Raw genomic sequence first — 18,134 nt, 5'->3', positions numbered from 1 at the left:
ACATTGTGTTTTGCCAAGTTAATGTTTGCAAATCAATAACTTAATCGTGACAATCATGAGAGGTTTTTGTTCTTATTTGGGACAGGTTTGTGTAGTGTATTAAAATGTCTCATTGCATGTTTTTATGACCATTTAACAACATTGAACACGCACTTTATTTAGGCTATATTGTTATTGCAGTACTGAATTATATATAGATGTTAAAGTAAGAAAAATAAGAAACAGAAAAAGACAACATATTTTTTAGATATTAAAAAAAAACCATGCAATATATTTTATATATGAAATATATAAGAAATATTCAGATACTTTAATGTAATATAATCATGAGGAAAAACAACATGAGAAAATAAAAGTATATGGCTTTCCATCCACTGACGTCAATGATGCAACCTGTAGAACTTTGCATAATGTAAAGTCACCTGTGTGTTGAGGGCAGGACGTTCGGAGCATTGAAGAGATGCTGTCTTTGTTTAAATGAGTTGAAGATTTGATCATACATATCGTAGACATGAGATTATTTAAGGACTACATTTTATTTTTAAGTGGCGTAGCAGTAAGTCTGCTTCTCTCAATAACTTATTCACGTGTTCTAAGGACTCTGACACCTACATTTGCCATGCATGCACGGAATACATATACTGTACGGCACACAGGTAAGAGACTTTTTCTCTACCTTTATCTGGGGCGTCTACTAATTGACACCTTTATACCGTCGCTCTTGCGTCTTCAGTCGACAACTGACCGAGTTTTTAACTAACTTGCTTCCCTAAACTAGCTTCCTGCGCAGGAATAAATCGACAAACAGACCTGCAAATGTCCTTTAAATGCTTTAATCACGGCCAGGAGATCTTCCCGAGCAGTTCTCGGCGAATCTCTCCCAAGAAGCAAAGCCGGAGGATCTCAGACAAATTCCATTGAGAATCCCACCGAAAAATACATATACAACAGTTTTTATAGTAGGCTATAGAAGTATGTCATAAATGTCAGGCTGCGTTACATAATTTCCCCACTATTTGATTGGTTCTTCATATGCAAACCTCTATGTTACTAGGTAAAGCAAACTCTGATCTTGTGATTACTTATCAACAGACTGTCTAGTTTCATTTTCCCTTTTTGTATTTTTACACACATTCAGTCAGTCACAAGTTTTTCCCCAAAGAATTTGGAAACATTAAAAGCATATGAATGTTGTTCCTGCAAGAAAAACAAATGTTAGTTGATTAATAAAAGTTGATTAATTAAAATCCATTCACACCAACTACAAAAGTAAATGTCAATGCAATGTTTATTATTGTTGCATTGTTGTACGTAATACGTACAGTACCTTATGCCTCTGAATCTATGCCTACCTACCCTCATATTGATATCAAATTTATTTCTAGAACACAGTTCCAGTAGTGGGATTGAATGTGAGATTGAGTAAGTGCACTCAATAACGTCCACAATGGTTTCGGACACCCAAATGGCTGTTCCCTCAAATAGTGCCCTATTTAAAGTTTTTTTTTACTTTTATTATGAATATTTTAGCCTTACTGTTATCTATAAGCTAGTGTGCTCCAAAACAATGACAACATTTGCATTTAGAAGACCAAACCCAACGCTGAAAATGAAAATCGGGTTGACGTAAGAAACCAACATCAGTCGGGTTCTGATGTCAATCCGACTTTCATTTCCAACCAAAATCATCCCCTGACTGACGTAACTACTTTCTACTCAAGGACCTTGACAGAATTGTAGTGGAGTAAAAAGTATGATATTTGTCTTTGAAATGTAGTGAAGTTAAAGTAAAAAGTTTCCACAAAAAAATAATACTCGAGTAAAGTACATATACTCAAAAAGTGCAAGTACAGTACTCAAGTAAATGTACTTTGTTACTGTCCACCTCTGGTTTTCAGACACTTAATTACATGTTATTTGACCCAATTACATATTACATATTAACTTTGACCCAGTGCAGTGATTTAAGTTCAACTTTATATGTAATATAGTTAGTCAACACATCAATGTAAGTGTACTTGTTTAAAGCATGACAAAGATTAAAACAAAAATTTTAAATGCATTAAAGTAAAACTTTTAGTTTAGCATTACAAAGTGCACTTTTTAAAAGTTACACTTTTATTTCATTAAAATTATATTATCTGCAAGTACAGTTTTTGTTTAAAATATATACTTTTAAGATTTGAATTACACTACAAGCGCACATTCAATACAATTAAGTGCACTTCTTTTTCACAAGGGTTCTTACCGTTATTAATTAGCATTTTTAATCCAATTTGTATAATGTATGTGGTTTGTTGTATACTGCACACTTTGACAAATGTAATAATCACCCATGTTTTCCTTGCCTGCATAAAGTATACATATTGCAAAAATATTGAGATTAGTATGGTACAGTAAGTCATTCTCTACAGTACATTCTGTTTCTAAGCTAAACCTGGCTATAGGCCTGTTCACACCAAAACGCTAACTATAAAGGTAAAACTTAATTATTAGCATCAACACCAACGCACGATAATGTTCTGTTTGTTTTAAGTTTACACTACAGTTTTGTCGACTGCCACTTTAAATAATCTTTAAAAAAATCGAATATATTTTCAAAGTGGGGAGGATTCTGATTGGCTGTCAGTGTTTTTATCGTTCATCAGCTGAAAACAAACACACAAAAAGTTCTGAAATTAATTCCAATGATATCATTCCTCTGTGTTGTTATCGGTTTAGTTGTGGTGCTATTCTTAAAATGAGTTTTACAACTAGGCATATCTTTATTGCTGTTGTTATCATCCTTGGTGTGAACTTGGCTCGTAAAGTATACTATCCTGAACAATAGCTGAAACTTTGCATTACTAGCGCTTCTCATGTTTATTGCCTCTTTAAGATGAATCACTTGTTGTATGCCTCAATTGTAATTGTAATCTGCTAAATGAATAAATGTAAAATGAACGGGCCTTAAGCTAAACTCTAATATTCTTATAGCCGAGAACAGAAGAGCCACACTGGACCTTAGCCAGAAGGTCAGAGTGTTATGCTGGGTAATGACGCAGCCTCAACACCTGGAATCTAGAACCCAACATGTGCGTGACACATGGGGCAAACGCTGCAACATCATTCTGTACATGAGCTCGAAGGAGTCAGACTTCCCCACGGTAGGGCTCAACGTGTCAGAGGGACGCAGTCAACTCTACTGGAAGACCATACGGGCCTTCCAGCACATTCACAAGCACCATCTGGATGATGCTGATTGGTTCCTCAAAGCTGACGATGACACGTTTGTTGTCCTTGAGAATTTGCGCTACGGTCTGTCCAAGCACAACACAGAGGAGCCGCTGTATTTTGGACGTAGGTTCGCACCATTCGTTAAACAGGGCTACATGAGCGGAGGGGCTGGTTATGTCCTCAGTAAGGAAGCTTTGAGGAGATTTGTGAAGGGTTTTGCTGATGGACTTTGCACACACAACACAGACCTTGAGGATAAAGGATTGGGACAATGCATGGAGACAATGAAAGTTAGGACAGGTGATTCCAGAGACGTGTTGAAGAGACAAACCTTTCATCCTTACCCTCCAGACTATTACCTGCCCAGACAGCTACCCAGACGACGACCCTGGTACCTCCTCTATGAGCATTATAACCCTGTTGAGGTAAGAAGGAGATGTTTTAGGGTGAATCAATACACTAAACAACTTTTGCCCTGATTTTTGCCCCAATTTACAGTCCGGAGGAGTCAAAAGTCAGAAAGTCAAAGAGTTTGGGCAGTCGGAGTTGACAGATTTCACAGAAAATCACACTGTTAGACTTTAAGGGTTTTTGCCAGTAAGTTACTGTAATTAAGATTTGCAGTACATTACCGATTTCAGTTTTACAGTATGGTACTGTAATTGTGTAATACAGTGCATTACTGTAAAAACGAAGCTAATCAGTACACTACTGTAATTATTTTTTATGTGTACTAAATTAGATTTCATAATTTTGATATATGATTAATTTTATTTTTATCCTACATAAATACTACTAACATACAAACCAATTAGACAAAGTTATTACAAAAATAGCATTTTTTTATTTAAAACATTTCATATATATCACAGAATATTCAGTCTTCCAATGCTGGAAATGATGTGTGAAATTTTTACACATTAATGGGTGAGTTTAGGGACAACATTTTTTGTGTTAATTTTAACTCATTCATTGTGTTAATGATTTGAACAAAGTAAATATGTCAGAAAGGTTAGCACAAAGATGTGTAAACGTGTTAAATTAACACATTATGTGATGTCCTTCACTGCACACATTGTTAAAATCATACATAAAATCATAAACAAAACGTTAGCATTTGACAAAATGAATGTAGAGTCATTGGTTGTTTAGCTTATACAAGTATTATAATGAAATATCAACCATTACATTCATAAAACTGCAGAATAAAAATACATTTTTAAGCAGTCAAAAAGGAAATGTCCAACACAGGACAAAACACAGTTCTTTTCACAATACATGACACATAACCCCACCTTCAAAATAATTTCACTTATTTACAAAAATGTGTTGGATTCATGTACACTGGTGGCCAAAAGAAGTATTTAAGTGTCTTAATGTTTTTGAAGTCTATTTGATTCTCAAGAAACATTTCTTATTATTATCAATGTCTGACTGTCTACCCCTCAGTCTACTTCTACGAGTAAAAATCATCATCAAAATAATCTTTAAAAAGTCAACACAATGTTTTTGTCCACCTTTGCGAATAAATGAACTTCTCCAAAGATTGGTTCATGTTCAGAACTTGACTGACAACATCAGAATGTTCCCTGGTCTGCATGCGTGTCCACAAACACAAATGTACTCAGTCCTTCAGAGGAGAGCCCGGTTCCAAGGGGGGGGGGGGGGGGGGGAGAGACTTTGACTTTTAGGTCTTCTTTAATTATTCAATATAAACATAAGTGACCTATATTTTTAAGGTAAAAACCATTAAAATAGTCATACATTTATATTTTCCACAACACAATTAATATAAAATTAAATAAAAAAATAAATAAAAATAAAATAAAAATAACAATAATAATCACTCCTGAACACTCAAATTAAATACAAGATCTCCATGAACATCAGCTTCACATATAAAACCATCAACTCCCCACACATGAAAAAAAGAACTAACATCATTAATAAGGCTGAAATACACATATTCCATCATTAATCTCTTCTTTATAAAACCTCTCATCATCAAACCAAACCAATCAAACCAAACCAAAACACACTTTCCCTCCCTTCTACTTTATTTCTTCTGGTACACCAAATTGCCAACTTTGCTGCTCCAAACAAGAAGTTTAATAACACCACTTTGGATTTATATTTTGTTGAATAATTAGGACCAAAAATAAACAATTCTTGACTAAACCTGCCCATAAGCTGCATACTCCAGCTTTCCATTAAACTCAAAATTTGATCCAAACGTGGACACTCAATAAAAAGATGAAAAAGAGTTTCAGATACCCCATAAAAAGGACAACCCTCATCATCTGAGACATTAAGGAGTGCTTTGTGTCTGTTCGTAGCTAAAATCCCATGCACAATTCTCCACTGAAGATCCCCCACCCTCTTCTCAATGGGTCTTTTGTACAGGGACCGCCAGCTACCTTTCGGGGAAGAGCCTGAATCAAACACCATTGTCCATTTAGTGTCTCTCACATCCTTAAGATGTTGGAAGTTGATGGTTTTTGTCTGCTCAAAATACCAAAAATATTCAATTCTGGTGTGTCCATAGAAAGCAATTTTCTGTCATCTTCCTGCCAGTCTCCTTTTTTTATGGAAACATGCAGTTCAGGAAAATGGGCATTATCTGTAGCATCACAGTTCTCCACAGGAAAAACTTTCATAAAATCCCTTATAGGAACAGGGAGGACCTCCTCAAGATCATCCAGCACCCTCTTGATAAAACGCTCAGACCTGAAGCCCACCTTTTGTGTCAGTTCCTCTACCGATATCCAGCTCAGTCCCCTTCGTAGGTGGCATATTTTAGAGACTCCTGCTTTCAACATTGCCGATCTCACAGAGACAGATCTCAACACCTCAACAGAGAGAAGTGGATTGAAAAACAAAGGCTCTTCGTATACCCACTGATTGGATCCTTCCCATTCTCTTGAAAATGAAAGAGTCTGCCAGGCTTGCAATACACTCTGGTAGAAGACAGTCAATCCTTCCATTGCTAATCCATCAAAAGACATGACAAATAATTGTTTATCCAACCCCATTCTTCTGTTTTTCCGCAACAAAGCACATGCTACGTCCATCCACTGCTGATGTTGATGATATAAAAGACGCTGTGCCACTTGCAATCGGAAAACAGCAATCCTTGAACAAATGTCAATTAGTCCTTGTCCTCCCTCATTAACAGGAAGGTATAGAACAGCAGCTTTTAGCCAGTGTTGTCCTGACCAGAAGAATTTAACAAGAGCCTTTTGAATGTCTTCTATTATATTTCTTGGAGGATCCAAAACCATCAACTTATGCCAAAGGGTGGACGCTATAAGATTATTGGCTATCAGGACTCTTCCCCTGTAGGATAACTGGGGTAGCAACCATTTCCATTTAGACAACTTTACAAGCACTCCATCTACTAACCCCTCTCAATTCTTCATCTTACATTCATCTTTACCAAGATATACTCCTAAAAATTTAAAACCGGACTTCCCCCACTTGACATTTTCTGGTAATACTGGTAAAGAGCTTTCTTCAGAACCACACCATAAGGCTTCTGTTTTTTGCCAATTAAGTTTGGCTGATGATGCCCCTTCATAAATCTTTAGAGCTTCCTTTATAACTTGAACATCATGTGTATTCCTAACCATAACAGTTACATCGTCTGCATAAGCAGAAAGTTTAATAGCTTCAGCTTCTGGCTTATTACTTACCAGAATACCCGTCAATTTATTTCTTAACAAACAAAGTAGAGGCTCTATTGCCAAGGTGTATAATTGACCCGACATAGGGCACCCTTGCCTTATCCCTCTTTTCATTTGGATTGGTACACTCAGACCTCCTCCTATTTTAACCATGCTTACAGCATCAGTATATAAAATTCTTATCCATGCTAAAAAATGTTCTCCAAACCCATAACACTTAAGAACCTTGAAAAGATAGTGATGATCTACACGATCAAAAGCTTTCTCCTGATCTAGAGAAAGCAAACCAAAATCAACATTATATATTCCAGCATAATCCATAATGTCTCTCATTAAAAACAAATTATCATAAATAGACCTTTTGGGTATACAGTATGTTTGGTTTTTGCTGTACTAACACATCAAGAACACCTTTAAGTCTGTTAGCCAAACACTTAGATAAGATTTTATAATCGGAACATAAAACAGCTACTGGTCTCCAGTTCTTAAGCAGACAAAGATCTCCCTTCTTTGGGATCAAAGAGAGCACTGCTCGTTGACAGCTTTTTGGTAGAACCTCAGCTTTATAACTTTCTTGTAAAACTTTAAAAAAGTCTCTTCCGATTATTCCCCAAAAAGTTTTATAAAATTCTGCTGGTAATCCATTTTACATCATTTTGATCAATTAACATATTTTGAATTTTTAAAATATCTTTCTCTAATTTTGCCATTTCTTGTTTAATTTGACATGCAGTATGTGCCATAAATTGTTGACAGAAAAGCTTAATCTGCGTTTTGCCTATTTCCCACCACTGAAGCAGATTTTCATAATCATTTTTTTCTTCAACCCAACAATTCCAAAACATTTTAAAATTCTCATTAAAAATAACATCCTGAATTAATTTAATATCAAAACGCCAATAAAAGAATTGTGGTTTTGTTTCTGATAAAACAACATTCACTGTAATGAGCTGATGATCAGAGATAATACAAGGTGTGATAGATGCACCAATCACCCTATTACTTTGATTTTTACATAAATAAAATCGATCCAAACGAGCCGCACTAACTCTACCTACTGCCACTTTAATCCAGCTATATTGTCTCACTTTTTTATTTTTTTCCCTCCACACATCTACTAGCCCCAACTGAGTGATTATTGCTTTCAAAACTTTAGCAGAAGGAGGATGTGGTTCTTCTCCATTCCTATCAAGAACAAAATCAAGGGTGCAATTAAAATCTCCTCCTATAATTAATAAATCTTCTTTTGAAAGAGAAACAAGAGTATTTTTAAGCATCTCAAAAAGCTTAATTCTGTCCTTACCAATATTTGGTGCATACATATTTACAAAGACAAAACACAAATCTTTTATTTTAGCTTTAATTAAAAGAAGTCGTCCCTTTTCCAATTCATTAATTGATAGAATGTTTACATCTAACTCAGAAGAAAACAAAATTGCCACCCCTGCACTTAAATTTGTCCCATGGCTAAGAAAACACTGACCATCAGACCACAAACCCCAATCTACTTCATTATTTATGTCACTGTGTGTTTCTTGTAGAAACATCACATTAATTTCTTTTAGCTTTATACTTTCTTTTAACAATGACCATTTATTACTTGCCCTAATCCCATTTACATTTAAAGGGTTAGTTCACCCAAAAATGAAAATTCTGTCAGTAATTACTCACCCTCATGTTGTTCCAACCGCGTAAGACCTACGTTCATCTTCGGAACACAAATTAAGATATTTTTGATGAAATCTGAGCCATTTCTGAATCCTCCATAGGCTGCTATGTGACCGAAACTTGCTGGCCCAGAAAAGTTATTAAAGAGATCGTTAATATAGTCCAAGTGACTCCAGTGGCTCAATCTTAAGCATATCAAGCGACGAGAATACTTTTTGTGCGCAAAAACAAACAAAAATAACGAATTTATTCCACTATTCATTTCCTTCTCTCTGGGCCTCGTAGTGTTTTTGCGCTGCGCGTCTGTGTTGCACGTCATCACGCATCACACACATGACCGGCGTCGGCCAATAGTGAGCCTACGTGGTGACGTGTACACAGACGCGCTGCGCAAAAACACTACGCGAACCAACTAGAGGTCCAGAGAGAAGGAAATGAATAGTGGAATAAAGTCGTTATTTTTGTTTGTTTTTGCGCACAAAAAGTATTTTCGTCGCTTTATAAACTTAAGATAGAGCCACTGGAGTCACTTGGACTATATTAACGATCTCTTTAATAACTTTTCTGGGCCAGCAAGTTTCGGTCACATAGAAGCCTATGGAGGAGTGAGACATGGCTCAGATTTCATCAAAAATATCTTAATTTGTGTTCCGAAGATGAACGAAGGTCTTACGCGGTTGGAACAACATGAGGGTGAGTAATTACTGACAGAATTTTCATTTTTGGGTGAACTAACCCTTTAAGGACCCCACTCTTAGGACATCCATAATAAAATAGGGTATGAAAGCAGAAAGAAACAGTATTGTGAGAAGAAAAACAAGAAAAGGACAGATACCCATCGTGCACTTATTTTAGTTTACCTCTCACAGACCGGCGTTTCGCCCTGCCTGATTTTACTCCATGCCTAATTGTTGTTATGTATTTTTTTAATCGAAACCTTTTCTGCTGGGATAACACTTCTAGACTGCATTCCTGTCTTACATTCATAACAGATAGCACAAATTTGTCTAAATCTGGAAAAAATTTACCGATGTCAACACTTTTGCCCTTTGTCTCGTCCAAAAAAGCATTAATTTGCTCAACTGTATACAAATCACTTCCACAATTTGCCACATCAAAGTCCGCACATGAATCATCATCTCTACAACTCTCTAAAGTTGCTTCTGACATATCATCCATTTCTTCACTTTGCCCATCATTCGTCTCATTATCCTGTACTAGGCCACCACAAACATCACTCTTACCAACATCACTAGTGCTAGGCCGACTACAACTTGGAACCTCAACATCAGCGACAGTATTTTCAGAAACAGTTGGCCTTACCTCGATATTCGTATCTGCCTTTTCAGGTTGTTGTGGTATACTTTCCTTCACCATCTGCGGCCTTTCAGATGTTTCAGTTGGGCCTTCCACTTCAGTATTACGCGCTTTATGCGGGCAGGTGAAACGTTTAGGACCAATATCCCCGCATTCAAAGCAACGCAAAGTCTCCGTACTAGCGTACACCATATACGCACTCTCACCATGAGATATCCGAAAAGATACATCAAGCGTTTTAGTGGGAGAGCTCAAAAACATGTAAACGTGTCTCCTGAAAGATAACACGTGTTTCAGTGCGGCGTTTTTACAACCGAGCGGAATTTCTTTTACAGCGCCGGCAATTTTACCAAATCTAGTCAGCTCTTTAATAATATTCTCATTACCAACGAATGGGGGCACGATAGAAATGACAATTTTCGTTGCCGGTGCCGACAATGGTGTAATAGGCACATACGTTTCATTGATCCAAATTCCGCTTTCAATCAAGTTTTTTACTTGATTTTCATTTTTCAAAAATACGACGACTGCCTTATTCATTCTAGAAGCAGAACTAATATTTTCATTTCCAACCCTTAGCTCATACAGCAAGGAGAACATCCTCAATAGAGGTATTCGCCTCCGACGCACACCTGAAACCATTCCGGAGGGTGAGAGGCGACGCTCCCCCCGCAGGGGTAGACGTCATACTGCCTCACACACACAAACACCACACGATATAACCTTAAAACTACCCTAAAACCAAGAAACGTGCTCGGAGAGGTGAAAAAAAGAAAAACACCTCATAAGAAAAAGAAAAAAAATTAGTAATAATAAAGAAAGAAAAATAAAAAAAAACAGCTTGAAAAAAAGCAAAGCGCTCTCCTACACGCGTCTCTCACACACGCACCCACTCCCAACATCCACTCCAACAGAGAGAGAGAGAGAGAGAGAGAGAGAGAGAGAGAGAGAGAGAGAGAGAGAGAGAGAGAGAGAGAGAGAGAATAAATATTAGTGTCAAAATATTTTTAACCTTTTTAATTTTTATTATTATGTTTACAATAACTTAAAGGGGTGGTTTGGGATTTTTGACATCGGACCTCATTTTTAAGTCAGCCTGGTTGTTATTCATCAGTGGAGACATTTTTTAAAAAAAATTATCCAGTCCTTATATTTGCATAGTTAGCCGATGCTAGGCTAGCGCGAGTCAAGGGTAGATGTTAGCCAGCCATTGGTGCACTGTGGAGTGGGTAAAACGGTTTTTCAATGGCTGGCTAACATCTACCCTTGACTCGCGCTAGCCTAGCATCGGCTAACTATCCAAATATAAGGACTGGATAATTTTTTTAAAAAAATGTCTCCACTGATGAATAACAACCAGGCTGACTTAAAAATGAGGTCCGATGTCAAAAATCCCGAACCACCCCTTTAAGAATATATATTTGTAAACAGCTTTGGCAATAGCATATTCAAACATTTCAACTGAACTAAATTAAATTATTCCAGATTAAATTTTAATACTTACAAATCCTAAATTCTGTCCAAAAATGCTGAGATCCATAGAGAGAAAGACTGACATCAATGATTTAGCCCATTTCAGCTCATCTGCAGTGAAGGGGTCCCTGTCTGAGACAAATATACATGAAGACACATGCAAGAAATCACTGAGTGATGACCGTTCTCCTTCCTACAGTAGTTAACCCACCTGTGCGCTGATTTTAGGACCTTCCTGTTCAGGTGGGACTGCAATGGTAGAGAGTCTTCTGCCTAATAAAATATCAAAATAATGCAAAAATATAAACTTAAGTTGTTTAGAATGCTAGATTTGGTATGAATGAATTAGTGAGAGTTTTAGTGCAGTGCTTACCTGGATACATTTAATCTGGTGAGACTGAACATAGAAAATGGTCCATCTTCTGATTGGTTCATTTGCTGTGTAATAAAAATGAAGTTAGACATGATGCAAAGGTCACTTATTTGATATAAAGTTAGCCAATTTTATAGATATTTTAAAAGATATTGTATGCTACCTAGTCTGCACCAGTGGCTCCAAAGCACTTATCACAACTTGCTAATCATTGCAGCAAACTTATGTCAAAATATATCACAAATGGCCTAACGTTAACTTATCTCCGGAATCTTGTTATAAGTCACAGGCGCGAATTGGCGCTTTGTTGCAGTTGCCTTTAAACACATACAAAAATAGAAGCAAATATTAAATTCCATTTAAAAAGCTAAATAGCTAGCTAAATAAAACTTAACGTTAGCTAACATACAATGTTATTTTCTCATCAGTAGGCCAACATTATCTACAACCAAAACAGAATTTCACATAGTTAATTTATTCTTAATGTAAACTAAGCGTTGCTCGTTGGCGTATTTTAACTCGACAACAAAGTCTTTAAAATGAAACGTTAGCACAGTTTACTGTGGTAAAGTTCGTTATTCTGCCTAATAAAATATCAAAATAATGCAAAAATATAAACTTAAGTTGTTTAGAATGCTAGATTTGGTATGAATGAATTAGTGAGAGTTTTAGTGCAGTGCTTACCTGGATACATTTAATCTGGTGAGACTGAACATAGAAAATGGTCCATCTTCTGATTGGTTCATTTGCTGTGTAATAAACACATACAAAAATGGAAGCAAATATTAAATTCCATTAAAAAAGCTAAATAGCTAAATAAAACTTAACGTTAGCTAACATACAACATTATCTACAACCAAAACAGAATTTCACATAGTTAATTTATTCTTAATGTAAACTAAGCGTTGCTCGTTGGCGTATTTTAAAGTCGGCATGAAACGGAAGTTGAGATTGTAATTTTTTCCTTGTTGTGACCATAGACTGTAAAAAAATAGGTTGTGACGCAAACGGCTTCTGAAATTAGAAAAAAATGTAGGGCGGGGCTTGATTTCGTCCTTCGGGAATTGATTGGATCGTTGGAGGTTTGGCGTTGCAGACAAAATCGAGGCAGATTTGAATGTCAGTTTACGCTCAGTTGTGGAGGATTTCTCTCCACCGGACTCCCCACCGTTACCCTCCCATGAAGGATTTTTTATTTTATTTTATTATTCCCGCGAACCAAGATGAGTCAAGTCAAGTTATCAGCCTTATTAGACATTCTCTGTTATCAGTCAAGTTCACCCTCGAGAGCATCTCGATTATAGCCGCCCCCTCATCGGCTCTGGCCGCACCCTTTCGCCATGGCACGTGACCGAAAGAGAAGAGAGGTCGTTTCGAGGGGGGAGGGAAGGGTAATGTATTTGATTAAAGATTATAAGGGTACATGAATTTTAAAAAAATAATGAAGTGCACAGATAAATCATTTATAATAAACACTACAATATTACATATAAGAAGAAGATTTGTCAAATTTGATTTCATGCCGACTTTAACTCGACAACAAAGTCTTTAAAATGAAACGTTAGCACAGTTTACTGTGGTAAAGTTCGTTACCGCCATGTTGACGAGTATAACAGGTTAAACTGGGCACATTCCTGTCAACACACCTTGCTTTTACCTTGCTTGCTGGTCTCTCTCTCGGTCACGGTGAAGTGAATTCCGTCTCTTCCCCAGGCCAGACACGAACGGCGCTGTCCAGCAAAAGACAGTCCCAGTGATATTACACTGGATGCTCCGGTGAGACACGACAAATTTCTGACGACGTACGGACGGTAACGTTAGGGGAGAGCGGGGCACAAAGTAACGCTTTTTGACTTTCTCAGTTTTTGTAAATCTACTTATGGTTCAGAGTATTTATTTTTTCCCACATTAATTTCCCACATGTCTAGTACAATTATGTGGTTTTGTTTTATTAATACAGTATATACCTTTTTCTGGATATACCCCGAAAGAATGGAAGTGAAATGTGACAACATGCCCCATAGGTGGGGTGAGGGGCACATTGTAACATGATATGACAGCTTAAAATGTTATCTGATCTAATAAAAAAAATATACAAGACAAACTAAAATATTTTCTAAATAAAATACAATTAAAAAACTTTTTCATATAAAATAATGGCAATTTTTAATAATTAAATATAAACTCATTTTTTGAGTTTTGACTACGAACACAGGAAAACACAGCTATACAACATAGTTCAAAACAAATAAATAATTAGTAATTTCTGAACATTGACTCTCAGTCTTTATTCACCTTTTTCTCACGTTTTCTCAATAAAATTAATAAAACTATAGAATATAATAGCATATTTCTAATAGGGGCACATTGTAACACAGTGTTACAACATGCCCCGCCTGCACAGCTGGAATTTAAACCCTGCTAGTGTCTTCTGCTAGTTAGCGAAGCATTAAAGAACTATCTCAACTGTTAAATAACATATTGGGGATTAAAATAATATCAGATTTGTCTCATTTTAAATAAACACAAAAAATAGAGATGAAAAATTAACTTAAGTAAGAAATGTACTTTTGCTATGGTTTAATAAATGTCTATGGATATCTTCCAAAAAAATAATAATTTTGGCGCAATTTTTTTTCTATATAGTGTTGATATGGCAACTAGTTAACACACCAAGTTTCGTCATCCTAGCATGTGTGGAAGTATTTAAAACAAGTGTGTTACATCTAGCCCCGTGTTACGTTGTGCCCCGCGTTCCCCTACTCCGAGTCCAAGCGCTCGCGCTATTTCTGGCAAGGGACAAACTGGTTTACATTTTGCATTAATGGTCCAGCCCGGTTGCTTCAATGTGTCCAATATAGACAGTCTCTGACTGTTATAGCGTTGTAGACACGCGGTGTAAGGCAAAAATTAGGAAATAAAAAGCACGATGGAATGGTGCCAGCCAGAGAGGCCGTTACGTCAAATACAGTACGTAGTATACAGCAAATTTAAAAAATACAGTAAGTCTCTGTATGTGGTGTTATACGTCACAGAAAATTCCCATGATGCAATGGGAATCACAGTTATTTACTGTAAAGAGAAATAGCAGTATAATACTGGGGGATTTAAAGTAAATAACTAGAAATTACAGAAAAGTCCACAGTGTAGAGTATGATGGGCACAGATTCAGATTTTTTTATCTTCAAGACTGTAATTCCTTCCAGTCAAAGGAGATCAAACATGTTTGATATTTTGAGCCGATTTTGGAAAGTATTGTTTTCAGTTGTCCTGTGCCCAGAGCCATAGCTGGAGAGCCCACAGCAATAACCACAGGTGCGTTTCCCAAAAGTATCGTTAACCAACTAGGGTCGCAAGTTCCATCGTTATCAGCATAGTTCAACGAGTCTGTGTTTCACATACCTGTGGTTAGAAGTATAGATTCTTGTTTGCATGACATGTGGACTCAATAAATCCTTATCTTGAGCCAAATAAGCAAGCATACATTCAGTAAAATCTATATTTTTTATTCAGAATACATACGAATGTCATTTAAAAGCGTCATTTTTGAAGAGTGCGCATGTGCGAACGTGCTCTAAGAACGAGCCTATGATTGAATCTGGAAATAAAGCAAAATAACTGAGAAAAATTATTTAAAGCCAACCATCTAGCATTAATTCGATCTCAAACAGATTCATTCAAAAAAAAAATTTGTGACAATATGGTTTTGGAAACAGTCATGACTAGCTAGTTGATTTCTTCAACGATGCATCGTACTACAGCAGTTAAGCAGCGAGTTACTGTACGGAAAACGCACCCCTGCACATGATCATCGGATGAAATTGTGGGGCCCTTCTAAAGGCCGGGGCCCCTAAAATCCTCACTACCTTTCGCCCCACTAACATCAAGACGCTTGTGCGGTTGTTGCATTTGGTAGTGTGTGACCCTCAGTCGTTTAGCATACAATACCCAGTTTTTCCTTTTAGCCGTTTAGTCATGATGACAGTCACAAAGTGTATGATGCTTAGTGATTAAAAATCTTTTCAGATTTTAAAAGTTGTGTTGTGAATACCAGCCTTTAGGCTAATGTGGGTCATAAACTACCTTCAAATGATAATAAATGATAAAGACGTCATTACTTCATACTATCATTCCTGTGGGTGAAAATACAGACTCAAATAAAAATAAAATGAAGCCATGTTTATGTGCATGTAGCTGATTTACATTTTTTTTCAATTAATTGTTATTAAAGCCACAAGCAACATAACTTACCAGTTTTGGAAATGTTGTTTTGAATTTATTGCGCAGTGTGTTAGACTATGTTGTAGTGTGTGTGATTTTGAGGGCTTGTGTGTCCTGTCTGAGGGCAAAGTTTGTTTTTTCAGCAAGAGTGAATGGTTTTGAGTGTAGAGCTTCATTTTGACCTGAAAATAGGATGTTTGGGGAATTGGGTGAGACGTTATGGATTTGTGTTGACAGTTTTGAGAATACAAGGCATAGTTTCAAGAAATGTGTTTAAGCAATCAGTGAGTTCCAACTAAATACTGGTGGCTGTGAGTTTTACAAGCATTCCTACCCAGTCGTGGCAGTTGAAAACAGAACCATCAAGTCAGACAATTTCTGTTTCCTTGTTGGTCCAGGAACAACTCTGTAAACTATTTATATTTGATTGATAAGTTTCCAGTTAAGAGTTGTGTTCAGGATGTTGATCCAAGGACATGTCATTAGTGACGTATGGGTAAATCTACATTAGCATCTTATCCAAAAATGTTTGCTTTTGCATGATGCTACATCCACAACAATATAATAATAATAATAATTATTATTATTATGATAATAATCAGTAATAATGATGATGATGATTTCACTGTTAAACCCCCTTGGAATGAAAATAAAATACCTCTAGGCCTTTTTCACATTTCCTGGCTTATGATCAATCAGTCAGATGCAGATATAACCAGGAAATAGCAAGAGAGAAGTAAGATGTATATGAGTACAGTAAAAAAAAAAAAAACTTTCTTAGGTATCTCCTTCTCAGCTAGGATTTGATTGATTCTTCTTTATGCTAATATACATTGTTCTGTTCTTGTGTTTTAGGGCCCTGGATGCTGTTCAGATTTAGCCATCTCTTTCCACTACATAGATGCAGTGGGAATGCACACACTAGAGTACTACACCTACCACTTACGCCCATATGGATATAAATACAGATTTAACCCAGATTAACAAATAATAGAACCAACAGCAAATCTAAAAATAAGACAGCATTCAAAATGTATTTTAAAGAGAAATTGTTTAATACATGTTTACATTACTTCCCAGTAAGACCATTACATGTAAATAATGTTACATTTATTGTTCTATAATACATATTAAAACAGGTTTTACAAAGTTACAGACTAAGAACTTTATCGTCCAAAACATTATTAACATTAGCTTCGGAAACACCATGGTTCGCTTCATCACAGACCGAATGTAAAAAAATCAAGTTGAGAATATTTATTAAAATCTGTCAAATGTAAGACAAGTTAATCCAAACTTGGTCATTCATTTATTTTGAAAAAGGACTTCAGGATGTTTGATTGTCATTTATTTAAGACGTGCAGGGAGGAGTTCATACTCAAATTTATGAGTCATGCTCACTGCTATAAGGAAACATTAAAATGATATATGGGAAAACATCCTTGAAATGCAAATGCTGTTAATCACACAATATAATACAACTGCTACTTAAAATATAATACAAGTACTTCCTGGTACACAGTATTAGTAATTTTGTGCAATGTTTTCTGTTGCATAATATATTGGTCTAAAATATCATCTTAGAGTATGTACATACTTTATGATGCTTACATTGCAAAACCATTAAAATAATAATGGATTTAGAGTGGCATACACTTGTTCAATACATTTCAATGTTACTTTGTACAGTTTAATGAGGGAGGGGGGTCACTTTAGCAGAACTTTAGCTTCTTAACATTAGCTTTGAAGTTAACGTAATGTATTATTTAACGCATATTAAAAAAATTTCACAAAAATACTTTGCAGTTAAGCAATAATTGTTGGACTCCCTGCAGCATTGCCCTGTGATAACCACATATGATGACCCTGAATTATGTATATAAGCATTTTTGGTAATTTTTTGAAAACAAAGGGGATTACCAGCAACTCTTTTTTTCCACTTTGTGGAAAAAAGTAAGTTATAATTCACTAGTAAGTTGACGATTGTAAATCACAATTAACAGAAATATTTACAATGCTGTATTTTTAAGGATGCAACATACAGAAAAGGATTATTTAAAATGAAGAAATTAATGATACTTTCAGTGCGACTAGGAAGAATATACATGTTATTCTCAAGAAAATGGAGCAGCACTAAGTCTAGTAAACAATAATTAAAGTAGTGTTGGTTCACAATCTGATCT

At 36.0% G+C, this 18,134-nt stretch overlaps 1 protein-coding gene across 1 annotated transcript; it reads left to right on the top strand.

Moving 5' to 3' along the window:
• The first annotated feature begins 385 nt into the window (after window positions 1-385).
• Window positions 386-17,244, top strand: c1galt1a (core 1 synthase, glycoprotein-N-acetylgalactosamine 3-beta-galactosyltransferase 1a). Its single transcript, XM_081375816.1, has 3 exons — window positions 386-656; window positions 2,977-3,641; window positions 16,807-17,244. The coding sequence occupies exons 1-3, from the start codon at window positions 512-514 to the stop codon at window positions 16,933-16,935; spliced, it is 939 nt and encodes a 312-aa protein (XP_081231942.1). The 5' UTR covers window positions 386-511; the 3' UTR covers window positions 16,936-17,244.
• Window positions 17,245-18,134: the final 890 nt, after the last annotated feature.

This window comes from Scardinius erythrophthalmus, assembly GCF_964197995.2.
Source record: "Scardinius erythrophthalmus genome assembly, chromosome: 10".
Classification (NCBI taxonomy): domain Eukaryota; kingdom Metazoa; phylum Chordata; class Actinopteri; order Cypriniformes; family Leuciscidae; genus Scardinius; species Scardinius erythrophthalmus.
The sequence above is the reverse complement of the archived record's forward strand: the minus strand, read 5'-3'. Positions and strand labels throughout refer to the sequence as shown.